This window comes from Lissotriton helveticus, chromosome 7, assembly GCF_964261635.1.
Source record: "Lissotriton helveticus chromosome 7, aLisHel1.1, whole genome shotgun sequence".
Taxonomy (NCBI): domain Eukaryota; kingdom Metazoa; phylum Chordata; class Amphibia; order Caudata; family Salamandridae; genus Lissotriton; species Lissotriton helveticus.
The window spans coordinates 744,072,174-744,099,258 of NC_136068.1; the positions used below are offsets into that span (position 1 = coordinate 744,072,174).

The 27,085-nt window shown below is 43.6% G+C and overlaps 1 protein-coding gene across 1 annotated transcript in view; it reads left to right on the forward strand.

Moving 5' to 3' along the window:
• Positions 1-27,085, forward strand: part of AFF4 (ALF transcription elongation factor 4) — a 907,016-nt gene that overhangs the window by 508,773 nt on the left and 371,158 nt on the right. Inside the window, exon 13 of the mRNA XM_078653083.1 lies at positions 9,071-9,973. Within this exon, the coding sequence (XP_078509209.1) occupies positions 9,071-9,973 (903 nt within the window). The remainder of the gene's footprint in view (positions 1-9,070; positions 9,974-27,085) is intronic.

Genomic DNA, 27,085 nt, shown 5'->3' on the forward strand with positions numbered 1-27,085 from the left:
CTTTTATTAATATCACTGCTTGGCCCTTTTTAGATGGTATTTTATGGGATGCTGTAAAATTTCAAATACACAGCCCCACAGAGGTTATTAATGTCCCCAATGTACTACGTGTTTCAATGGGGGATGTGGTTAAACAAAATATACAGTGTTGATTGGGATGTCCAGGCCATAGAGGCTCTGTTTTCTGATTTGAAATATTCTTTTTTTTAAAAATATTTTTATTTAGTTTTTTTCCCCCCCCCAATACAATTTTTCTGTTAACTCCAGTACAGTTTTTACAATACAGATTTGTTTACCAAGTTATACATATAAAGTACAATCATCTTCATATCTGACAAAACCAAAGTTAATATAGCCCATAAAGAGCCATAAACACAAAACAAAAAGCATAACATCTCATGTACTTTTAATTCTTTCTACTCTTCCATTGCTCGATGGGTATCCAAATCTTACCCCCCAGAGCCCTTGCCCTTTTGCCTTTCCTTTCATAAATAGCTTTCTCCAGATTATATGTGGAAAGTAGTCTTGCTATCCATTTCTGAAACGTCGGTGCCGTTTTATCAATCCAGGCTTTCGCAATAATGATCCTAAAAACTGCTGTAGCCATAAACAAGAATTCTGGATGTGTCATTATCTCCTATACTTATGCCTAATATTATCATCTCATCCGTTAATTTAATTTCTAACCCCAGAGAGCTCTCCAAAAATTTCTCTATTGCCAATTTTAACGTATAGAGTTGTGGACATTGTGAAAACATGTGAGTAATGTTGGCGCTTGATGAGTTACAGCGTGGGCAAGTTATTCCAGTGCTTCCCCCCCATTGTGCATCGAGTAGACTGTCTTGTAATGTTGAGTTTGTAGTGTTGCTGAGCACAGCACAGTTCGGGCTAGGTCTAATGAGGCTTGAAGAGCTTCAGGGTGAGCCCTTACTTGTTCCACCCATTTTTTGCCATATTTCTCTCTATCATCTATTTTGTAATCCTGTAGTTCTGCATATAATTGTCTGATTGTGCACTGTGGGCTGCTTCCCAGGTAGTCCATTATCCTACAGCTTGTCATTCCTACTGTCCCCCCCTGTTTTGTATAAAAGTAGCTCCTCACTTGTAAATATTTAAAAAAGTTATTCCCAGCTATTTTAAATCTGTGTTGAATCTCTTGGAAAAGTAAAAACCCTCCATTTACATCCAATAAGTCTCCTAGTTTTTTGATCCCTCTGCCATCCCACTCTTTCATAACTGTATCCCTAAAAATCTCTGCCGGAAGCTCGTTATTCGTATACAACCTTAGGTATCTATTGTACCTTCCCAGCCCTAGCTTTTTCTTAATTGTTCTCCAGATTTTATATACCGCGTTCAGGGTCTTGAAACTCGTGTGCTTGAAGTAGGCAAAATCCACAGTTGTGACTAAGGCATTCTCTGCCGCCTTTCCCAGGAGTGCTTCATATACGTTCACTGGACATTCTCTCTCATCCTGTTGGTCACTCCCACCTAATAACCCTTTAGAATATTGGAGAGCTGCCGCCCAGTAATAAAATGTAAAATCTGGTGCCCCCCAGCCTCCCTTCTCTCTTGAAAGTGTCAAAAAACGATATGCCCTACGTGTCTTCCCCTGTGCCCAAATTAATCTATTCACTGTTGATTCTATTCTATTAAACCATGTGCCATCAAAATATAAGGGAATTGCTCTAAAAAGATATAAAAATTTTGGGAAAGTGACCATTTTAATAAAATTAATGCGGCCCATTAGTGTCAAATGTAGATTGTTGACTCTGTCCATGTTCCTTTTAACCTTCCCTAACAAAGGTTCCATGTTAATCTCTACTAGTTTCTCTAAGTCCGCAGTCACCCTGACCCCCAGGTACATTGCTTCTGAAACCACTCTTGTGTCTACAAGTGTCGTATATCTATTCTGTACTATTTGTGTCTTCCCTCTATTTATTAGATACCCTGAGACCGCACCGAATTTCCTTGCCTCCTGTTCAATTTCAATCAGTGCTCCCTCCGGTGCTGGTGTTATAATAGCCACGTCATCCGCATAGGCGAATAGCTTGTAATCCTTCTCGTGCAATGTAGCTGGGGGAATCCTAATATTATGAGTGAGTCTTCTTAAAAACGGGTCCAGATATATAGCAAAAAGTAAAGGTGAGGCTGGACATCCCTGCCTAGTCCCTCGTCTAATCTGTACCACCTTTGAATAGGATTTATTAATTCTTATCCTGGCATTAGGTTGTTTATAAAGTGCCTGGATTGCTGTTATATACCCCTTGCCTATACCTGCCCATTCCATGGCTTTCCATAGATAAGCCCAGGAGACCCTGTCGAAGGCCTTCTCAGCATCCAAAAAAATAGCCGCGACAGGGTCTCCTGCAGCCTCCACTGCGTCTAGGATAGTGATCATCTGCCTAGTATGTTGGGTGGTCCCCTTGCCAGGTATAAATCCATGTTGCGTTGGGGATACTACCCCCTCTATCACCTTGCTCAACCTATTAGCTAACGATTTGGAGAATATCTTAGCATCGGCATTTAACAATGTAATTGGCCTATATGAACCCGGTTCTGTTGATGGTTTATCTTTTTTTAATAACACTATAATATCCGCGCCGGCCCAAGATTGTGGGACTATTCTGCCCCCCTGTGCCAAACAACAAATTACCACATGTCCTTAGCTAACACATCCCAAAAGGTTTTGTAAAACTCTGCAGGTATTTGGTCTTGTCCTGTTGCTTTGCCAGATGGGAGGCTGAATACCGCATCTCTTACCTCCTGTACTGATAACTGCCCATCTAGCTTATCCCCCTCCTCTGTACTTAACCCTTCCTGTGGCCCTTGTAACAAATATTCCATGCTTTCTGCCTCCAGATTTCCACTGTTTGTGTCTGATTTGAAATATTCTGCAGCTTTTGATGCTGAAGATTTGTATTTAGACTCAGCAAATTATGCGGATTTATTTTGTTACCAACATTATGGCAACCATTTTCTGCACAAAGCAAACCCATTTAGAGATGTGGTTAATTACACACAGTGGGAACATTGTCCGGCTCCCATTAAAGGCAGCTCAAAAACTCTTTTGAAAAAGTTTACATATTTTACTGATTTTAATCAATCTAATCCAGACTTATTTTATTTCAAGATGACTGGAAAGTCCTCTTCCAAAGTTAGACTTACCCACACTAAATTACTATATTCTAAAGTCCTTTCTTGACCAATTAGCGGCTATGAACTGTGGAAAGATACTATTGATTTTAAATCTGTTAGGGGTTCTAAAGGCTGGCAGGTACAAGGCACTGAGACTTTGCATCGTGCATGTCTCATCCCGAACCATATGTTGTTTTTTAATTCGACAATTTCACAGATAACCTGCTTTGGATTGGCTACGTCTAAAAAGTTAAATGCTCCCTCTATTCCTGATTTAGGAGAATACCTTACATGGTACACTCACACCAATTTGTCCCATAGTGAATTACAGTCTCTGTTGCTGAATTCATCTTTTAATATTTCCAGTTTGATTCCCAAGGTTGGTTGTTATGGCAAAAAAGTTCTGATTTATGCCAACATCGTTTTTTGGGTCTGACCCCTGGCTATACACAGATAAGGGTGGGTCCCCGTTTTCAAAGTGATCATTCTGTTCCTACCTATTCAGTAGGCAAGTTATGTCAGAACTGCCTCAAACATTCCACCTTAGCGTCAGTTAAACTCCATGTGTCCAAATTAACTAAAGATGTTGATCTGAATGACTTTGTTAAAGGCCCTGTGGGAGGCAGATCGAAAAGATGGGTATATGCTGTTTACAGTGAAGTTGGGAAACTGTCTCAAATTGAAGCGGCTTCTAGGTTGAGAGCTATTGTTCAAGCAAATTTAGAAAAAGTACTTGCAGTTGTTAACAGCATTAACACCCTTTCTTCACAAATTTACACATTGGACAATATTGTTTCATCTGTCGTACAGGATGAAGTGTCTGTTTTGTACCAAGGTCAAAATCAATTGCGTTCAAATATGCAATTTGCGTGGACATTACAAACGTTAAAGGCTCGTAAAGTGCCGTGGGACTACATGAATACTTCTTCTCTATTTTTACCTTTTAATTAGTCTGTACAGCAAATCATGTCTATGGAGGATGCTGCGTATTCACTTTTACATATTGAAAAGTTAGGACCATTGCCTTTTTCTGTTGCCGAATATAATTCAGCTGTATGGCTCCTTCATGGGTACTTAACATTGCCTTTTGCGCTATTTAAATTCGAATCATGTTTGAAGTACTATGCCATAGGCAGATTCGAACCTTTAGGTAGCGCTCATCTCCATGAAGCTTGATCTCTGCCATTTACATATAGGTGCCTGCGGGAGGGTAAAGTAGTTTATCTGAAAGGTGAAGATTGCACTCCCACACCTAATCACTCATTAGTTTGAAGGAACATCCAATTGCACGGCTCTTGTAATTCTGACGCCCCGAATTTAGCATGCATTTTAAAAGGAAATCCTGTCCCGGCCATAACTCCGACTTTCACGTTGCTAGCAAACGGTAGTTATTTGCTTTTAAAATAATGAAGACTGTTGTGCTATGCTGGCAGGGATACCGTACATTGTGACTGTTTCCCAACGTGTAGTCTGTTGCAAAAATGTGCTATTCCCTCCTCCACAAGGGAAGCTCGATGTATCCCATCTGGCCTTCCATTCCAACCTTGAAAGCAGAGTTTAACAAGATGAGTCGAATAAGGGCTCTATTGTCTCAATAAGAAGTCGCCCTTACTTCTTCGCTTGAAACATTTGTCCTTCACGTGGCAAACACTTGCACTGAGGTGCATGCCCTTTTGAATGCTAATCTCCCCCTGCATTTTGGTGCTTTGATTCACACTATCTTCAATGCCTCGTCGACTACAGGCTTTTGGCGCACTTTTTTAAAATTGTAAGTTCTGGCCTTGTGACTTCATTCCAAACTATATTTGGTGTGATACCGGCATTTTATCATTCTATTTTTTCCAGCCTCTTCGGCGGATTACCGTTAATTGCCGCCTCGGCTGCCTGTATACTGCTGTTGATTTTCTTGCTAAAAATGGCTGCACAAACTGTGCCCCACGACAACCTGCTCCGGCTGCTCCAGCTTCGCAATCGGATGCTTGATTATTATGGCGCGCTCCTGCTGGCTACCTTAAGTGTGGCGTATTTTGTATGCGTGCAGCCTGTTTTTCATTGCCTGGATTGCGGTTTTGAATGGGCTCTGGATTTGTCTCTCTGCAACCCGGTGTCCTTTAACCCAGATTATGATTAAGTCCCTTAGTTGCTCATGAGTTAGACTGTTCCGGTATTGGAATAATGGCCTGCGCAGCGGCACATGGAGTCCTAAGTAATTGGAACATATGGACTGTAGCCCATGACTTTCTGGCACGCAGTTATCTCGAAGAACACCTGAGTTGTCCTCTGATGGTGCTAGAGGCTCCGGCTGTCGAAGAACATGTGTGTTCGTTTCCATTATTGAATTGGATGGCTGAAATGTTTTCGGATGAGAAATATGACTTCCTCTTGGATGCAGTTGCAACGTACTGTGCTTATACACTTTTGGATTGAAGTGGTTTCTACTTAAAACGCATTGGTGACTCATGATTTTTTGTCTATTTTTTACTCCATTCACATTCTGTGCATTGAACACTATACAGCCCCTGCTTCGTGTTGAGTGAAATAAAAATGTGGGTGGTTACTAATTCGGAAATACTACTCCAATTATCCAGTTAGGCAAAATTTGAACTTGGTTCTGTCTCACTCGAACTTGAACTCTGCGTTTCAAATTGCCCCAGTTCTGTGCGTGTTCCGATCAAGGGAGGGTGTAGTGAAGGTAGGGCCTTACTTGCGCACATTGCTATGTTAGCATAGGCTTATTACAAGTTTAAACGCCATTTTACCTTTTAGCTGCTTTTGCACACGACACTATATGTAATTGTTGTTCTAAGTTAGGCTGTGTGAATTGCTTTACATGAGAATGTCTTGTTTTCAACGTCCCTAGACTTACAGCTCGACCTTAGTCTGCACAGTGAGTGCTGAAGCCTCCTAGGTTATCATAACAATGTTAGGTGTTGTTCGGGCTGATCGGCTCATGCGCTAGACATAACATGCACGCAGCTGCAGCTAGCTGAAATTCTGGCGTCTTTAATATCACACTGCATGCAGGATTTAGACATTATGAAGAACATCAGTTTCCAGAGAGACAGAGTTATTGCAGATACTGATGTGATTCACGTCTGCTGATCTTGGAGGTATGGGGTTCCCCATTCAAGCCTAAGAGACCTTCTATATTTTATTAAACATAGTTCCTAGCTAGGGAGGGTGGCATACAAGGTGCTATAGAACCTGTTCCCACCATCATTATAATATGATTTCTCCTTTTGTATTTTATGGATTTTTAACAATGCTGATCGTATTATTCCTAATCATATGCCTGCTTATGATCGCAAAAATACTGCATCTTAGAGCATGTTGTTAAAATAAATATTTTAAACTTTATCGTGTCTCTTTTTTTACCCATGTTGTGGACTGTGAGAATATAACGAAAGAGTATTCTTGATTCCCACCATTCCTAAGAGTAACCTAAGTCGCATGTTCTGGGTTGTCTAATCATTGGTACCTTTGCTATAGGACGAAGAGCTAATGTGACACTGATGCTAGTCTGATAGGGGTTCTATGTACTGAAGTGAATTTTTTGGTCCACCACAATTCACTGATGTCCTGGGTCTCTGTGCACAGTTCTGTGTATGAGCAGAATCCCTGCAACACTGATATATAATATCACTTAACGTTGTGGTACACCTCCATGAAAAACAACCTCTACTGGCATACCTACTCAAACAGTATCGGGGTCTTTTGCATCACCCTGATCTGGAGGCCTTGAAATTTAGTACCTTACTTTGGGTACCTCCAACTGCCACAAGAGTGCATGCTTATGCGTAAGGAGACTCGGAAGCCTACTGCAATAGCTTGCTACACAGCAAAATGGGAACTATTTGTTGAATACTGTAGTGGCATGGATAAGCAGCCCTTATAGGCTTCAGTATAAGACATCATTTATTTTTTGCTGCACTTGCAGCATGCACGTTCAAGGTGTACATTAATTAGAGTTCATTCCACAGCTGTGTTGCCCTTCTACCTCCCCGAGTACGAGCGGATAATACTTCATCAATCACAGTTATGGTGCACCAGTACACATACATTGTCTTATGTTGCTTCACGTCACATATTTCCACTCATCCGGAAGGCAAAACAAAATCATTTAAGGTGGAGTCATTGTCCTGGGTGCTTTGTAATTTGGCTAATGAATTTCGGTACCTTCAACTGCTACAGAGGTGTGTGCTCATGCTTAAAAAGTCTCAGAAGCCTGCTTCAACAGCTTTCTACATAGCAAAAGAGAACCTATTTGTTTAAAACTGTACTGGCATGGACAATCGGCCTCTATAGCCTTCAGTACAAGACATTATTTGGTATTTTCTGCACTTTGGTAGCATTATGGTTTAAGGTACAAATTAATAGGGTTCATTTAGCAGATGTACCGTGTAGATGCAGTGTAGGCAACAACAATCTATATTTAAGATTCCAGTTGTGAAAGTATTTATGGAAGGTCTTAAGGGCATGTATTCAAAAACGACACTAGTTTCTTCATTTAATCTTTATGTGGATCTCTCGCCTCATGGGGCTGCCTTTTGAGCCGATGCACCCATGTGCATTACATTTTCTTTCATGGAAAGTGGCTTTCCTTGTTGCTCTCACTTCTTTATGAATAGTGCGTTTCAAGTCCTAATGGCGGAGGCACCGTTCATCCAGGTTCACAAATCAGGTTGTCTTTCGAATAAACCCTTGTTTTCTGAATTGTTTTTTTCCCTTTTCCATGGCAATGAAACTGTTGACTTGCCACTGTTTTTACACAATCCAATAACAATTGCAGAAAGGTTGTACATATTCCGGATGTTGAGGGCACTCATTTATTACATTGACCGTACAGAAACAATCTGGGAAAGAAATCAACAGTTTGTAGCTTTCGCCAAACTTCACTATGAAATGTTGATTTCAGAGTCTGGCATCACAAGATGGATAGTGTCTATATGTCTGTTCTACAGAGGGAAAGCTCACACTTCATATTATACCAAGGGGACGTTCTACTTGCCACTTTGGCTTTGGGGAATAACATTCCACATAGACATTTGTAAAGCTGCAACATGATCATCACCTCATACTTTCACTAAACATTACTCTATGGAGATTCGTGCCTGTCAAATGAGACAGTTTTGCCAAACTCTTCTCAAAACTGTGTTTCAATCCTCATCTACTGCTGCTCACAAGCCACTGTTTTAGAAAGGAGGGCACTGGTTTTTAGTCTGTACTAATCTACATGAGCACATGCCGCAAATGGAAAAGTTACATGCCCTTAAAAATCGCTCTGCACCTTAAAATGCTGTAGATTTTTGTGCCCCCCTCCCCAGTATGCGAGTACCAGATAATAGTCTGTAGAATTGTTCGTCAGTCACATTTATGATACTCCAGTGCACATACATTGTCCTATTTTGCTACACTTCACAATATTATCTTGAAACTGAAACCTTCACTTTGAAAAAAAGCAACTTGTAATGTTCCGCTCACAACTCTAGATGAAAGGAGCGTACCAAAGTTTGTGAATCAACAGCTGTACAAGCCGCAAACAGTTGTAACTGGTAAATACTGTTTTAATTTTCCTAATGGCAAGTTGTTCTTCTACAATCACTAAGTTATCACCAGCTATTTTTCATAGTGATGTATAATCATTTTGGGTAGTTCTTCCTGTGCAAAATATAACGCAACATTTTGCGGTTGCCAACAGCGCATTTTATTCTTTGCTGGGTAGAGTTTTCTAGAAGCTAGTGTCTGCATTTACCTATGTTTTTGGGGTAATACTATTGGTAACTCTTTGGATGAATGCCTCATTCTATGCATTAGACAAGAAACAAAGGATTGTCAGATTTATTTTCGCTGATCTAATTCTCTATTCACATGACTAATGTTACTCTAAAAATATCACAAGTTGGAATTAATGCATTGTTCAATAACTTATTTTCAGCCTGAACCACCTCCAACAAATAAGTGGCAGCTGGACAACTGGTTGAATAAAGTTAATCCTCATAAGGTATCCCCTGCCTCGTCTGTGGACAGTAACATCCCATCATCTCAAGGACACAAAGAAAGTCTGGATCAAAGTGCAGCAAGTGGGTATTCTGAACCAAGTGCATCTAAGAATGCCAATGTCTCCACTCCTGGGCGAGATTCGAAAACCACGCAGAAGGGGAGTGACAGCAGTCGCAGCAGACAAAAGTCCCCAGCTCAAAGTGAGAGCATGACACAGAGGCGAAACGTAGGTAAGAAACAGCCCAAAAAGACTGAGAAAGTAATTGAAGAGCCTAGGGGAGGACTTGAAATTAAAAGTGAAACGGTGGAAATAACAACAAGCATACCATCCAACAGGCATAAGGCAGCCACCAAAGGATCCAGGAAGCCCAGTATCAAGAAGGAACCTAAATCATCTCCTCGACCTGCAGTGGAGAAAAAGAAAATTAAGGCTCCAGTTAAACCTTCTCAGAAATCCAGGGAGTTTGTAGAAACAGATACCTCATCCTCTGATTCAGATGAAAATGAGAGCCTTCCTCCATCATCCCAAACACCCAAATATATTGAGAGCAATAGGACTCCTGTTAAAGCCTCTGTTGAGGAGGAAGACAACTTTTTTCGACAAAGATTCTCTCCTATGGAAGAGAAAGAACTTCTTTCACCTCTTAGTGAGCCTGAAGACAGGTATCCGCTTATTGTTAAGATTGACTTGAACTTGTTATCCCGAATACCAGGGAAGCCTTATAAGGAAGTTGAGCAGCCGAAAGTGGAGAAAATGTCTGTACCAGAGAAGCATGCAAGAGAGTCCCAGAAGCAAAGCTCTGACAAAACCATTAACAAAGTCAAGAGGAAACACAAGGTATGTTTTGTTTATTTGTAATAATCAACACTCTGAAATAGCTGTACTGAGGTAACTTTTATTCTAAAAAAAAAAAAAGAAAAATATTTTTGGGGGGCCTTGCAAAGGTTTGTGAGGATGCTTTCAGGTAATGTCACTTTGCCCATAAACAGTTTTCTGAATGTTCATAAATGCCTTTGTCTTAACTGCTCTATTTCTATGCCCATTACCATTGTCTTATTCAAGGATGATGGTGTTTTGGTTCACTCAATATCATCTGCTCTAGCTATACTTTGAGAGTTACTGCGAGTAGGACCAGCCTTATTATAGCTTATCGATGGTTTGCTCACATCTGTCCAGGTTATGTTACATTTTTGTATATAGTATGTTTACTGTACTTTTTGAGGCCCAACAATCCATATAACATTGCACAGCTTAACATTATCTCTCGCCTAATCGAACAAGTATGTTTTTAGCAGTTCGCTAATGCATAAGTGTAAGGACTCTGTATGCAAAGCTGTATGCAGAGGAAATTGCAAAGCAATCCCTGTTTTAGATGCAGCAATAGAAAAAGAACGGTCTACGTAAGTTATTGTTTTTGATCTAGGCAAATTCAAAAGAAAGAGAAGCTGAACGTAAAACACAAAAGTTTATGTAGCCTGTATTTAGAAGTAAAGAAGTCAGGAATGTTTAATGGATGGCGCTCTGCATCCATAAAGCGGTTTCTACTATGGATGTAATGCCAATGACGTTGTCTTAACACAGGGTAAAGATGCTGATACTTTGATACATTACAAGGAATCTGAAATGCTGTACTTTAGATCATTTAATGAGGGGAGTCCTTTCTATAAAAAGTAGAATGCAACAAAGGGTGTTTAACTGATAACAGCATGTACTAGTTCAGGAAAAAAACTAAATTGCATAACACAGATGTTGGCTTGGGGCACACGTCCATGATCTCCAGCTAGTTAAGGATACTAAACCTAGTTGCACTGTGAGTGGGTTATTAATGATTCGCTTTTGGTTATGTTTAGGTTCATAAAGTTTTTTGACATCCATCAACAGATCGAAGTTAAAAGTAATGACTCCACAAAATCCTTTAAAGATGTTTGCAAAAACCCACTGACCAGCAGGGCGTCATCCATATAAAAGTAAATTCTCATTCCCATTTGATTGAGATTGTGGTCTAATAGCTGCATTTAGATTTTTTCAAATAGGAGTACAAGATACTGGATCCTTGCCAGACACTAAAGTAATGTGTTTAGATTTAAATGGAAGAAGCATAACCACCTGTAGTTAGTCAATTAAGTTTGAAGTTAACCATTTAAGCACTGTACCAGAGACACCCAAGTGGTTCAACATTTTCTGTAATTTTACTATAAAGCGAATACTAAAAGATTGCACCCTGAGAGCGGGATAGGATCTAAATGAGACCCAGAAAGATGGCTGTTGTGACTAGTTTCCAGTGAATGTTTGTTATCAGCACGGTGAATCATTCCACGTTTAGTGATTACTGTACTTTGATGAGATTCACATACGTAAATTGAAGGCTTTAATCCCATCCCTAATCTTGAAAATTTTATTTTGAAAGTCTGTCAGATCGTCACCAAAAGTTTCCAAAGTTAATAAGTCACTTGACATTGCGTCTAGAGACTGGAGATCATTAAAAATAGTTCTTTGTCCATATAAGTCACTTGGGTTATTTGGTTATTGACATACACATACTTCAATAATTAAATCTGGGCTTTACATTCTTTAGCGTTTTCTGATTTACAGATTAAGTCTGTGCTATTGTCCCTTCTCCATTTCTGCTCCTAACCGCAAGTCTCAAGTTTTAGGCTAGCTAACTCCTGTGTAAACCATGGATTTCTGTTGTGGCAATTTTTTTTTTATTGGTGTTGTATTGGGATGGATTTATCAAGGCTTTCTTGTTAGCATTGATTTAAGTTTTGTTTTTATTTTTTTATGTTAGAATACTTTATTTCGGTTGGTACGACCATAAAAGTGCAACACATACGATACAAAAGGAATATGACAATCAGCAAGTAGTGTATCCAAATGCGGAGATTGTTGGCAACATAAATAAAAAATCTAGAACAATTAATGGTCTACAAACTCTTGAAAATACCAAAAAGTGCAAATGCATACAGTACAGTAAAGAAATTGAGCAGCATGCTAAAACCTGGTAGCTAAAAACGAACAGTCCATTTAAATGCCCATATTAGGATGTTAATAACTATATGGTATTCATGTCCGGGACGATTCGTAATCTGCAACCCATAGTGAGAGGACCAGAAAATGCAAGTGCATACAATACCAGCAAATTATTGAGCATAATGAAAGAAAAGAACTATCTCAAACCATCTAGACCTTGATCGACAATAGAATAGTGATAGCCTAGGTAATGTTGTGCCTGTCATACAAGAGAAGTGGATGTATGTGTGCAAAAGAAACAGTAGATCGAACTCGTCTAGCATTGCCAATTAGACAAAATTACTAAGACAATAATAAAAACTATTAAAAGAATTTGCAAGACAATTATAATATATACTGGAAGAACAGAACAGCATGACTAAGAACAGAACAACATTGATTTAAATCAGAGCTGTAGATGCTGGGGTCATTGTTTAAATTAGAGTTGCATTTTTCTTTGAAATTGTTAATAAAAGTGAGGCACAATTAAGTCAGTGAAACTCTTTCCCCGGTTCCTCTTTAACAATGTACGAGTGATTTTAGAGTCTGAAGTAAGGGAGAATAAACTGAAGTGTTAGACCAAATCTAATAAATGGTATCTTCAACAAATAATGTATCACAGCTTGAAATATAGGGTCCATCTGGTGGCTTTTATCACGAGTTGCCTCAGAAGATTTCAGACTACGTTTAAAAATCTCTAAGGCTTCTATAAATTGGAGGGTGGGATTCTATTGCTTTTCTAACAATGAATGAAGATATCTTTAACAAAAGTCACATTTTGTGTAAGCAGAAACGCTAAATTGATTTGGTACGTTTTAGTGGAGGCGTGTCCCAGGCAATGTATCAAGAAAAAAATGATAGCCCAAACCAGTGGTCGCCGAGCTACGCCCCACTGGCCACATCCCGCCCTCTCCAAAATGTATTCCTCCCTTAGTAACATTAGCAATAATGGGCTAAAATGTAATTTGTCTGTTTTTGAAAGTTTCGGATTTCAATGATCAAAAGGAAATATATATACCCAAATCCTTAAGCAGCCTGAAGGCGGCAGCAGAGCCTCTTGAATCTTCTCTATTTAAAATTAATTAAAAAACAGTCTGCCATTCTTATCCACCGTTAAGTAATCGATTATTTTATCAGAGCACTTGCTGCTGATTGACATTTTTGCTCATTACATATCATTAATCTGTTTAAGCTCGGCATTGGTTTTTGTAATTGTCACATTTGTTTGAATCACATCATGCAGATTACAAAAAAAGATCCAAGTAAACCATATTCATTTATTCACATTTTATTCATTCATTTATAAAACTGATTTTTTTCGTCCTGCACATGTTTGTAAAATATACAATGTGGTCCTCATACTGAAAAGTTTAAAGACCCCCTGGTCTAAACCCTGAAATGTAGGCTTTCATGTAAAGGTAGTGATTTATATTTATTGTGTTTATGCATGATGACTGTCAATAATTGCTGTTATATTTTCCCAATCTGCCTGAAAAATATAAAATTTAGGTGGGATAAATTAACTAAAAGTTGTGAATGAGTAGCAAGCTATGTTTCTGTAGTAGACAATTAATCAAAATGGTTAGTTCCAAATAGTTCTCATCTCCTGTCGGTGAGCTAGCACTGAACAAGCATAACATATTGTTTAAAATACATTGAACATGAGTACTGCCTAAATTAGTTCTTTACTAAACCTTGTTTGGCCAAAATACCAATGATATCATCCATAAGCAATGTGCAAACATTAGATACTGTGTAGAGTTGATTATGCAGGTAAAATAGATTAAATATGGTCTTTGTGGCGCCATTTAAGCAGCTCCAATACCAATTGTGGTAGAGACAGGCAGCATGGTCCACCAGAATTTGTGTATTGTGGTTTATTCCAAATTGAAGAGGTAATCCCTTGACACACTATCACGTACATTTCTGCGTTTTCCCATTCCCATGTGTTGCTACACCTTTCGAGAGGATTGTACCTAAATAGTTTCAGGATTACAGAAAGTCACCAACTCTCATTTTTCTTAGACAAGCTGTATTCGTTACGTAGTGTTTGTGGCTGTCCTGTTAGCCTCCAGTTAAATGATGCTGTCATTTTGATTGAATTGTAATATGCAGCTTTGAGCACGGTTGATCATAAACTTTTAGTTGGATTACTTGGAAATATTAGGGTGATGACTTCAAGGGTGTTTTTGTGATGAGGCACACTTCTGAGGGTGAGGTTATCCTTTCTTACATACCTCTTTGTATAGGGTTATTCTCTTACCTTAGATGAATGTCTGTGCTCACTAACTGAGGTGATAGTCCATTTTACCCTCTGCTTTACATAGACACATAAAAAACTGATGAATGATCCCCCTTCTACAAACCAGCAACGTCTCTATCCATACTACTTACATTCATTCAGTCTTGAGAATAGACCAAGTATCTAAAACTAAACAGCAGTTAAATTAAGGTTTTGATGTGAAAGTTATGACAATAGTGGAACTCCGAATTTCAGTTTGTCTGGAGGAGACAAGGGTTGTTACCCGTACTTACCATGGCAAAATATGTCCTTAACTTGGATGTCTAATTGTGTCAGAAACATAGCCTTGAATTGTAGCAATATCTGTGAGAAAGTGGCTTATTTCTGCATGTTTGCCCCCACTTATTGCTGCAGCACGTATTGTGTCACCGTTAGAGGCGCTGCACACACCCACACACACACACCCACACCCACACACACACACCCACACACACACACACACACCCACACACACACACACACACACACACACCCACACACACACACACACACACACACGCACACGCGCACACGCACACGCACACACACACACACACACATACACACACCCTTTGCAGGCTGTGTATTTTGGTGCAGAACAAAGTAAAGAGTCAACATGGCACACATCCCTGTGTGCCATGCCTACAACCCACTGCCCTGGCATAGATCAGTCACCCCTCTAGCTGGGTGCCCTATAACAGTGGTGCAAGTATAGGTGCATGAGCCCTGTACCCTACAGTGTTTAAGTCCATTGTTATACATTGTTTATTGGCATTTTCATTTTTCACAAACAGTACAATGCACATAAATATTCATCCAATACATACTGCAGTTACATTTCGACTGTCAAATATGTGAACACATTTATGTCTCCTAGGTACTGCATTGTATTGTGCAAACATTCCCGTTGTTAGCAATTGTGCCCGAGTGTATCCAAATTCGAAAAGGGGGGCCTATACGACCCAGCTCCAGGTACAGAAATGAGTTATATTTCAAACAGTAAACTCTTAACTTCGCTAATGCAACCAAGCACAGTATGACATGTTCCTGAGCATACAGTCCATGTTGTCCCCCCCTCGCTTCCGGAATCCCCCAAGGCCTCCCTCTCCCTCCACCCGCACGGGTGTCCTCCACACCCCCGTCCCCACATGTCTCCATCTCCCGTCATTCCCCTGCTTTGCAGCATCGTGAATTGCACCCAGCAAGATTTCATGTGTGGTGTCCGCTGCGCGTGTCCCCCGGTTAACTGTAGTCCCGACTAGCCCTCTGTCATTCCTTCATTGGCGGTAATCCCCGCCGACTGTAGGGATTCCGCCATAGGCTCCCTGCAGAGTCCCACTGCTTCCTCCTGCCGTATTGCGGTCCATTCCGCCCTGGCCCACACCTGAAGGGACAGGGTCCAAGCCTGCGCGCTAGGTGGGTCCCGCGCCTTCCACCTCTTGGTGAGGAGACGCACTGCCACCACCAACCCCAGGTCTAGGAACCGCGACAATGCTTTATCTTTCGGGGGACTCTTAAATAGATGTAGGAGGAATTCAGGCCAGTTGCATGGAATGACGCGCCCAGTACATTGCGTAAGGAGCCTACCGATGTCCTCCCAGTAAGTGCCCAGCCCTGCACATCCCCACAGAATGTGAAGTATGTCAGCGTCCACAGCCTCGCATCTGGGGCAGGCCGCGTTCACCCTGTGAAAAAATCTATTGATTAAGGCTGGAGTGAGGTATGCCCTATGTATTATGTAGACCTGAATTTGCTGAAAACACATGTTCCGAGGGATTCTCACTGGACTCTTGAGGACTTTCTCCCATTCTTTATCGTCGAGGGCCCGCCCTTTATCCTGCTCCCATCTACCCCGTAATGTGTCTAGGCTTATTGCCGTGTGTGATCTCAGCGACACAGCAAACCACTTAACCAGGTGCCTCCCCCTTCCCATGACGTGTAGATATTGTATGGTAAGGTGCTGTTCGGGCTCTGTCGCAACATCCCCCCATCCCTTTGCCATATGTGCCAGCAGGGAGCGGTGCAGCAGGAACCCCCCTGGTGGGAGCCCCTCGTCTCCATTGTTAGACATTGTAAGTGCAGTGCTGCCATTAAAAGTATATGGTGCTGGGATGCTGTCATTACGAACTCCACAGCACCATAATGGCTACACTGAAAACTGAGAAGTTTGGTATCAAACTTCTCAGCACATTAAACCCACACTGATGCCAGTGTGGGATTTAATGAAAAATGCACGCAGAGGACATCTCAAGAGATGCCCCCTGAAAACTAACACACCTCTAGTGTCCCGACTGAGTGGCTGCTACCAACAGACATGTTTCTGGACGCTGGGTCGAGAGCCTGCTGCTCTCGGGGCCTGAAACAATGCACATCCTGGGACGAGGTGCCAAGTCTCCTCCCCCAAGATGGGCCAGGTTCAAGAAGGGGAAGCTTCAAAGGCATGCCACCTTTGTGAGCTTCCCCAGACCACTTGCTGTTTTCAGCAACTGGTCCCTACTGGTTCTGCACCCACTTTGGGCGGGAGAACCGGTGGAAAAAACAAGTGAGGTGTGCCCACCTCTGCCAACTCCACCCCTCAGGTGGGCTAGGTGAGGTGAAGCACAACTTCGAGTCCCCGCCATCTCGAGGATGGGGGAACCCAACCAACCAGGGCCAGGCTTGTGGCCCCCTCCCACTGGAGGATGGCACAATAGGGGGTGAACCTCCCTCCCCCCCCCCCCCCCCCCCCCCCAGGGAAGGGACCCGTTGGTCCCTGCCCGCTACCTACCTGTAATGCCCCTAAATCTGGTATTTAGGGGGCACCCTGCACCTTGCTTCCTCAGATCCAGAAATGACGAGAAGAACAGAAGGACCGAACAACGGTGCAGCCAGCAAACAAGAGGAAAACGCCCACCGACTTGTCCCCAGCCCTACAGGCCTGTCTCCCCTCGAACCTGCTCCTGTGAAATCCTGGTGTGTCCTGCAGCCAGAAACTTCAAAAACCCTGGAGGACCTGCCTGCCTTCACTTCCAAAGACTGTTTCTCCCGTGAACACCGGATTTGTTCAACTGCAACCTCTGGCAGCAGCCGGAGAACGTGAATCCAGCCCACTCTGCACCCGCCAAACCCGGCCCGAGCTTCAGTGGAAAAACGCCACAAGGAGTTCACTCTGGCGATCCTGACCCGCGATCTGGCGACCCCTGACCTGCCTCCAGCCGACGCCTGCAGTCTAAATCCAGAAGGCCCCCCTAACCGCAACCAGGAGCTGGTAAGAAGATCCAACCCCAAAAGGCACCCCTGCATCCGACGCCCCAGAGCCTTGTGTGCCCAAACAAACGGTGCCTAACCAACCCTTAACTTCTCAACTTACCTGTAGAAGTGGTGGTCGCACCCAGAAGTCCTTCGTCTCCCTGCCTGCAGTGCTTTTGCAAACCAGAGGTTCTCCATTGAAAACAGGGCACCCGAAGTCGAAACAGGACTCTGCACTCGGCCGCCCCAGTGCCGCTGAGGGTGCACCTTTTGTGCTACTTTGTTTCCCCATTTGCCCTGACCTAAACGCTAGGAGCTTTGCTTCCACTACCCTGGGGCCTGCTTGCCAGCAGCCACCAACCGGAGGCCCCCTATCCCCCGTTGGATAACATTGGGCCTCAACACTCTGCACCTGGCCACCCTAGTGCTGCTGAGGGTGTAACAAGTGCATCACTGACCCTGGGGGGCCCTTGATTCTAACCCCAGAACCTTAACTCCCACAGTTTATAACTTACCTGTGAACCGGTAACCTCTTTTTCCTCCATAGGATAACATTGACAATTTTCTTCCAAAAAGTTTCTAAGTGTGGAGTTTTGAAATGTAAAAATATTCTTTCAAAATCGTATGAATAACCAAAATGTATTTACTTACCTGTTTGCAGAAAATGTCCCAGTGCTGAATCTAGGTATCCAGCACTGAGTTAGAAAATTAACGTAAAAAGTAACTCACCTGTAATTTGCTGAGAAAGCCTATTCATTTCAGTGTACTGTATTTGCTAATTATTGCAACCTACTGCATCCCCTGTAAATCAAACAAAGTACAATTCCTATTGAATTTTCAAACTGTTCTGCAATCAGCAACTTATTACTGTAACGTATTTAATGCTTACCTGTGCCAGGTTTGCTTGGTTCTAAAAATAAAACACAATTTTTATATACAAAAATAATTGATCTAGAGTTCAGTCCTGGAGTGTGTGAATTCATTTGCTGACTGTGTACATCAAATGCTTAACACTGTCCTCTGTTACTGCCTTACTGCTCGACCACTCTACCACAAATAGAGAGTAAGGTTCTATCTTACTTTAACCGCTGCCTACCTCTGGGGTCACGTGGACTCTATACACACTATACCTCATTTTGGTGTAGTATATATAGAGCCAGTTTCCTACAAAAACCAAAACCGAAAGACCCCGTTAAAAACAGCAGGGCACCCGACGCCAAAACAGCACCCTGCACCTAGCCGCCCCTGCGACGCTGCGGGTGCACTTTGTGTGCTAAACCGGACCCCCCTTTGCCTTGAGCATAACACCAGGAGCTTGGCTCCCACAACCTTGTGGCCTGCTCGCCAGCAGCCACCAACCGGAGGCCCCCTATCCCTCTTTGGATGACATTGTGCCTCAGCACTCTGCACCCGGCTGCCCTAGTGCCGCTGAGGGTGTAACAAGAGTGCATCCTTGATCCTAGGGGAACCATTGTTCTAACCCCAGAAGCTCAAAGCCAAAGACAGATTACTTACCTGGTAACCGTTAACTTCATTTCTCTCCTTAGGAATCCATTGACTGTTTTAAGTGTGGAGCTGATTTGTATGAAAACCAGAAAAATAACAATTGTGAAAAACTGATTTTACTTCCATTTTCTCTAGGACATGTCCTAGTGTGATATCTAGGCATATCACACGGAGTATAAAAAGTAAGCTAAAAAGTAATCTCTAAAGTAACATCAAAGTAACCTACCTGTAATTTTCATTGCAAAGTCGATACAAAGTATATGTACAACATTTCACAGTATTACATTACCAGTAATTCTAACTCTAACCATTTCAAAGTAAATTTACAATTGCATTTCAAACTGTATATTTACTGCAACGTATTTATGAACTTACCTCTGCCACGCTTGTAAGAAAGTGGTTCTGTATATACTGGACCAAAGTAAGGTACAGTGTGTACAGAGTCCACAGTCCCCAAAGGTTTGGCAGAGGCTAAAGTTAGATATAACCTTACTCTCTAAAGTGGTAGCCTGGTCGAGCAGTAAGGCAGTATCAGAGGATAGTGTAAAGCATTTGTTGTACACACTCAGTCAGCAAATGGTCTCACACTCAAGAACTGAACTCTAGGCCAATTGTTTTGTATCAAAAGATATAGTTGTTTTATTTTAGAACCAAGGTATCAAAAATATACTTTCTCCGAATGAGTTACTGTAGTTAAATACTTTTCAATTAGGCAATAGACTTTTGATTACAATAGTTACAGTTGTTGCAATAGGTAACACAATTTCAAACACAATGCAACATTGAGCTCAATGGGAATTTCTAGTTAAATGTAATTAGTTACTTTGTAGAATACTTTTCTAGCGACAGGACTGGATCCTAGATTCAGTCCTGGGATATTTCCTGTAAACAGTTAAGTAAAATCGTTTTGGTTACAGTAGTGATTTTTATGGAATATTATTGTATTTTAAAAGTTAACACTTAATTAGAAACTTTTTCACATTGAATCACCAATGTTATCCTATGGGAGGAAATTCACTTAGCAGGTAAGTAGTGTTATGATTACTTTTTCTTACTCCGGGTTGGATCCTGGACCCAGCCCTGGTGCATTTCCTGTAAACAGTTGAATGTGTTTGTCATAAAGGCAATTTTTATCAAAAGTATTTTTTTTTTTTTTTAGAATATTTGTGCATACATTCCATAGGCATAAACAATCAAAAATGTCATCATGGGTTCCCAAGCAGGGGAAAAGCGAGCACCATCCAAGTTGAAGAATCAGCCTAGTACTGCAATTAGAGGGGGGGGTAAGCTCCGATACACACTCCGAAGGCTAATGAAACACTACAGCTTCTCAACAGAAGGAGCAATCCCATATTACTGAAGAAAGGACAACAGAACCATTCCACAATGACATGGAATCTGGCCCGCAGATTGGCTGCAAGCTCTCCCAAACCACATGACATCAATTGCTCCAGAGAACGCCTCCAGAGAGCGTCGGAGGAACGTAACTAGCTCAAGAGGGCGCACCCCAACACAGGGCACCTGTTCGTACGGCACAACAATACAACAACTAAGGAGTAAAACAACAAGAAAAGGAGAACCCCCCATCCCCCACCCACCCAACCCGTGGCGGCGGCGCAAGGCATAACATCAGTAGACGAGACGCTGCTGAAAGCGGTTTCAAAGTTGAAAGAGATGAAGGGCTCTAATGGTGGCTGAGCAAACTGCGGAAGGGAGGCCCCTAGAGAGGGAGACCAAGGGCCCCCATCGGAATTCAACATTTTTGTAATAGTCTCTGAATACGTCAGCCATGCGTTCCAGACTGAGCAGTCTCCAAAGCCAAGAATGCCAGAGGGAAATCGCCAGGGCCTCCCTCCTCTTCCAAGCGGCCACAAGAGTAATCTTAGCCACACCAATACAGAGCCACATTATCTGTTTGTCAGCGCGGGTTTGGTGTTCTAGAGCGGGATCCCGCAGCCCCAGTAGGGTCCTTGTGATAGTAGTGGGAATAGGGTAACCCAGCATATTTTTTATTTGAGCTAGGATTTCTTCCCAGAAGGGTCGGATAGTCGGGCAGTCTCACCAAATATGTCAGAAGTCACCCAACAGCCCACAGCCTCTCCAGCACCTGTCCGAAGAGTTGGGGAAAATCTGTCTAAGTTTAGAAGGATGCAAGTACCAGTCTATCATAGTTTTGAGATTGGCTTCCCTAAGGTCAGTGGAGTGATTGAAGCGAGAAATATCGGCCCACAGATGCGACCGTTTCCTCTTCAGAAATTGGCCGCTGAGCCAGATCCTCCCACATAGCCATGTACCTGGGGCGCGGAGCAGTCATGGTCGTAAGTAGGAAGTTGTAGATAAAGGAGATCACTCCTTTCATAGAGGAAGTTTTAGTGAGGAAGGCTTCAAATTTCGTTAGGGGTCGTGTGGCCGCCTCCCGGTAGCAAGTTTCAAGGGCCCAGTGCAGTAGTTGTGTGTAATGATACCTTTCCGAGTCATCTAAATGGAATTCTTTTTTACATTCTTCGAAGGTAAGTGGCTCGAAGCCGCGATACAGGTGTATCAAGGCGAGACAACCGCCCTGCTTCCACGTGTCAAAGGGTCCCTCAGATTGAGCCGGGGGGAACGCTGGATTATGATGAATCGGAGTAAAGGGTGACGGGAAGGAGGTCCACCTATCGTCACCCGAGATAGTGTCCCAAACCTTAAGTGTAGCGCGCGTTGGGGTACTGATGTATGCATTCGGGGGCCGACCCTTCCGTGGACACCAGACTAAATCCCAAATAGTTCTACCCCCACGCTGAGGTCCATATGAAGCCAGTGTTTCTCGGAACCCCGCTGGGACCACTCGACCAAGACCCGTAGGTGAGCAGCCTTGTAATATAGATGGATGTCAGGCAAGCCTACCCTGCCTTCAGTTTGGGAGCGATGAGGCAAGGAGTAAGAAAAACGGGTTCGGCCACCCTGCCAGATAAAGCGCAAGATCATGGATTTTATTCTTTGAAAGAAATCGTGCTCCAATTCAATAGGCAGAGCTTGAAAAAGATTAAGGCGCTTAGGCAGGAGGGTCATCTTCACTGCATGGATACGCCCTAGCCATGACAGAAAGAGCGGCTTCCATTTGGCAAGCTCTGCCTGAATGCGTGTGAGAAGTGGGGGAAATTGGCCGCGTAGAGCTTGTGTATGTTCGAGGTCAACTGGACCCCCAAGTATTGGATAGAGGAAGAAGCCCAAGACAACGGGGTGAGGGACTGTAGGAGGAGGACCCTCTCTGGCGGAAGGGTGAGGTTCAAAATAAATGATTTGCCAGCGTTGATTTTAAAGCCGGAGAACCGCTCATAGTGCTCAAGTTCAGAGTGGAGACCCGGGAGGGACACCTCCGGCTCAGTCAGGGACAAAGGCACGTCATCCGCAAATAAAGAGATTTTGTGAGGTTCCCCTGTAAATGGAATGCCGTGAATGGCAAGATTGTTTCTGATAGCCAGCGCCAAGTGTTCAATGCTTAAAGCAAAAAGTAGGGGAGAGAGGGGACAACCCTGCCTAGTCCCCCTTGCGTGTAGAAAAGAAGGCGAAGGTACCCCATTGACCACCACCCGGGACCGCGGAAGGCAATAGTTAGCTCTGATCATGTTCAGGAATTTGGGGGCGAAGCCAAAGACCACAAGAGTGTGAAAGAGGAAGGCCCAATCGACCCTGTCGAAGGCCTTCTTGGCGCCGAGGCCCACCAGTACCGCCGGGATGTGACGTTTGTTGACCTTCTCTATAAGATGGATAATCCTGCGGGTGTTGTCATGAGTCTGGCGGCCTTTAATAAAACCGGACTGGTCCGTGTGAATAAGAATGGGCATCAGGTTATTAAGGCGCTGGGCAATAATGGAGGAATAGAGTTTCGCATCTAGATTGAGGAGGGTGATAGGCCTATAAGAAGCACAGGATTGCGGGTCTTTCCCTGGTTTAGGGATGACGGAAATCACTGCATCATACATCGTATTAGAGGATCTACCCTCTTCCGCCATAGTGTTAAAGAGTGTGACAAGATAAGGCGAAAGATCAGGGGCAAAGGTCTTTTAAAAAAGAGCCGTAACGCCTTCCGGCCCGGGAGCCTTATTGGGTTTCAAGGATTTGATAGCGGAGGTAACCTCATCGAGGGTAATAGGGGCAGTGAGAGCGTCATTCCATGTCTGAAACCTGAGGTAGAGACAGGGGTCGGAGGTAATCCAGCTGGGCCTCCTCGTCTAGGTTGTCCCCCGCGTAGAGGTCCCGGTAAAAAGACCCAAAAACAGCAGCCTTGTCCTAGTCTCTATATACCACTTCCCCTGATGGCTCCGAATCACCCCCGATATACTCCTTCTCGCGCTTATCTATCAACTGGCGAGCTAAGTGTCTACCCACTTTATTGCCTTGAGTGTAGGAGAGTTGACGCAGTTTGAGCAAGGTGAATTCCGCCCTATTGGTGTAGATGGCCCTCAGTTTACCCCGCAGGGCTATAAGTTGGCGTTGCGTTCGCCTCGTGGGATTGACTTTGTGCAGCTGCTCGAGGGTAGACGGCTCCGTTTCTAGAGCTTCTCGTTCTCGAGCGCGTGTCTGTTTAGTGCGGGATTGAGGGCCATACATTCACCCCTGAGGACAGCCTTCAAGGTGTCCCAGGTCGTGAACTCTGAGGTGTCCTCAGGTGGGTTAGCCTTAAAAAATTCAGCAATGACAGACCGCAGCTTGGTGCATGAGTCCTTGTCCTGAGCGATGGAGGGAGGGAAGTAACATTTGGATGTGGCTGGCGCGTTACCCCGCCATTGCAGAGAAATGGAGTACATGCTATGATCAGAGACTGAAATGGGAAAGATCTTAGCGGCTTGTAGTTCACCCTGTAGGGACTGGCTAATGAAGATGTAATTTAATCGGGAATAGGTGCGGTGGACATGGGAAAAGAAGGTATAGGCACGTGTGTGCGGATAGAGCATGCGCCATGTGTCTAGGAGGCCCAGATCCCGTATCTGTTGCTGTGTGTCCCCCGAGAAGGAGCCTGCGTCCGCGCGTTGGAGATGAGAGCTGTCCAAGTCTTTTTGCCAAACTACGTTAAAGTCCCCCATTAAAAATAGCTGACCCTTTCCTTTGATACGCTACGACAGCAATACGGCCCAGCCCCCACTAAACAGTTTAGATATGTGCAGATACGACACGCATTATTGACAGATACCACCTGGCACGGAAGTCCCAGAGGCTTCTCCTCTAGAGGACAGGCTACTGACTGACTACGTGCCAAAGAGGGCGACCTCCCTAATTTACCATAAATTAGTAAATAATGTACCTGACCCAATGGTAAGCCTACGGGAAAAATGGTCTCATGATTGTGGGGAGCTTTATGAATCGAAATTGCAGGAGGCGCTGGCATCCCCGAAGGAAGTTGGCATTCCCTCACGTCTCCGTTTGGTGCAGTTGCGCATACTGCACCGCTCCTACTACACTAGAAGCACTGTACACAAAATAGGACAGATAGATCATCCCTACTGCCTGAGGGGATGTGGTGAGGAGGGGACCTTTTATCATACCATATGGGACTGCCCCAGAATAGCTGAATATTGGACACGGGTCTTAAGGACTATGTCCCAATCAGAGGGAGTCTCACTGCTGCCGGAACCCAGGCGCTGTCTTCTAATTATATGGGAACCCAACGATCTCACACGTTCAGGACAGAAATGGGCGACAATGGGTATGATGGTAGCCAAAAGAAACATAGCACAGAGATGGGGTAGAGCGGAGAAACCTACCTAAGAAGCCTGGAGGGGGGATATGGATGCGGCCATGATAACGGAAAGGACGGTGTTTAGCAGAAGGGGTTGCCCCAAAAAAAGGAAGACCATTTGGGGGGCGTGGAATGCCTGCAGAGGAAATATCTGCGAACCACCATCAGATACTGAGGATGATAGTACAGATTCGGACTAGATCCATGAACACACTAAGAACTGTGAAATGTCTGACCTCAACTATTGGAATAATGTATATTGGTGGCTTTATTGTACTTGAAACTGTTTCTGATAAAATATTGTGCAAACTTTACTGTATAAGTTATAACAATCTGCGTTGTGTTATTCAAGAAAAACGAATAAAAATATGTTTTTAAAAAAAAATAGCTGACCCTCTACGAAGTCCGTGAGCTTCCCCAAGAGTGTGTGCAGAAAAGTCGTCTGACCTATATTGGGGGCATATAGAACCGCAAAGGTGCAGAGTTTCCCCAGCAGACGGCCCTTGACCATAATCCAGCGGCCGTCTTTATCAGATTGCACTCCCAGGGGTTGGAATTGGATAGCGGCTCGAAACATGACGGCCACCCCCCTATGCTTGGTGCGGGCCGAAGATCTATAGATCAGCGGGAAAAGTTTGTGCTTAAGACGGTGGTCCTCTGAGCAGGCCAGATGTATCTCTTGCAAAGCGACAACGTCTAAATGATGATCTGTAATGTACTTCCAGACCTTGAGACGTTTCTGCGTTAAATTAAGGCCCTTGACATTCCAGGTAGCTATGGTGACCGGCATCACACTATCAGAAACAGGACAACTATCATCCTAAGCTTGTCAAAGCTCCCTACCGCCCTATCCAAGGATACCCCTAAATGGGTGCGTGAAATCAGAGGCAATTGAAAACACTGTCGTGCATCATCACCGCATCCAGGAAAACAGAAGTTAAAAAGCCGCCGCCACCGGCCCACCCACACCCACCCAGAAACCCCAAAACAACCAAAAACTGAAAAAGACAGAAAGTGGAGAAAAACTAAAGGCTCGATCTCAACGTGGGGTCGATGTGGCTCCTGGAGATCATAGGGGACTTCGGGTCCATGCCCGCTCCTGCGAGCTAAGAAGTCAAAGGCTAAACATGGCGGTATAGAAAACAAAGCGGCTGGGTAGGCAATCAGAAAAAGATCACAGTGTAACCACCCACCGACCAAAGTTAAGCACCCAAAGAAGGCAGCAAACCAGTCACTCAAGGTACGATTATAGTGGTCCGCGGCTATATACAGGCCGGCCGCTAAGCTGACCACGCAAGTAAAGTCCAGTATAGGCAGCGACCATCCATTAGGTTAGGCCCGTGGCAGACAGGGGGCCATCTGTAGAGGTGAAGGGTCAGGCAATGATGGGACAGGGGCGGCAGCGGGGCTTAAGGGAGCGATCCCCTCGGCTCACCCGGTAGATGCAGGCCCCCACCACCAGACGGCTCACAGGAATAAAGTAAACAGGGAAGGCAGCAAATCAGTCACTCAAGGCACGACTATAGTTATCCGCATATTTATACAGACCTGCCGCTGATAGAACCACGCAAGTAGAGTCCAGTGTAGGCAGCGACCGTCCAGTAGGCTAGGCCCGCAGCAGACAGGGGGCCATCCATAGGGGTGAAGTATCCGGCTATGATGGGACAGGGGCCGCAGCGGGGCTTAAGAGGGCGATCCCCTCGGCTCACCAGGTAGATGCAGGCCCCCACCACCAGATGGCTCACAGGAGAAAAACCAGTGGGACGCATAACCATGCCCCAGGGGGAGAGAAGAAACGCCTCCCTCTTCAAGTATATATATTTTTATTTTTTTCAAAAAAACTTACCTGGCCACCAATTTCAGTACTGCTAATTAATACTGCAGATTCGAAATACAACGCAAACAATCATTGTACTTTACTTTCATATTTGTATTGATTCAACTTCCTTTTAAACAACTATTCATCACTCTTGATGCATAGGAGGAATACACATTTCATTCAGTATATTGTGCGACTCAAAATTATATGAAAAACATTTTACAAAAACATATTAGAAAGTCAAAAACAAAGACAAAACACTGTTGTATTTGCATCAATTAATTACACCAGTCCAAAATTTCAACAATTGCCTGTCAAAATTCAAATTCTTTGTGGCACTATGACAGGCAGACTGCAGGGAAAATTATTTTTTATAAAAGTTCGCTC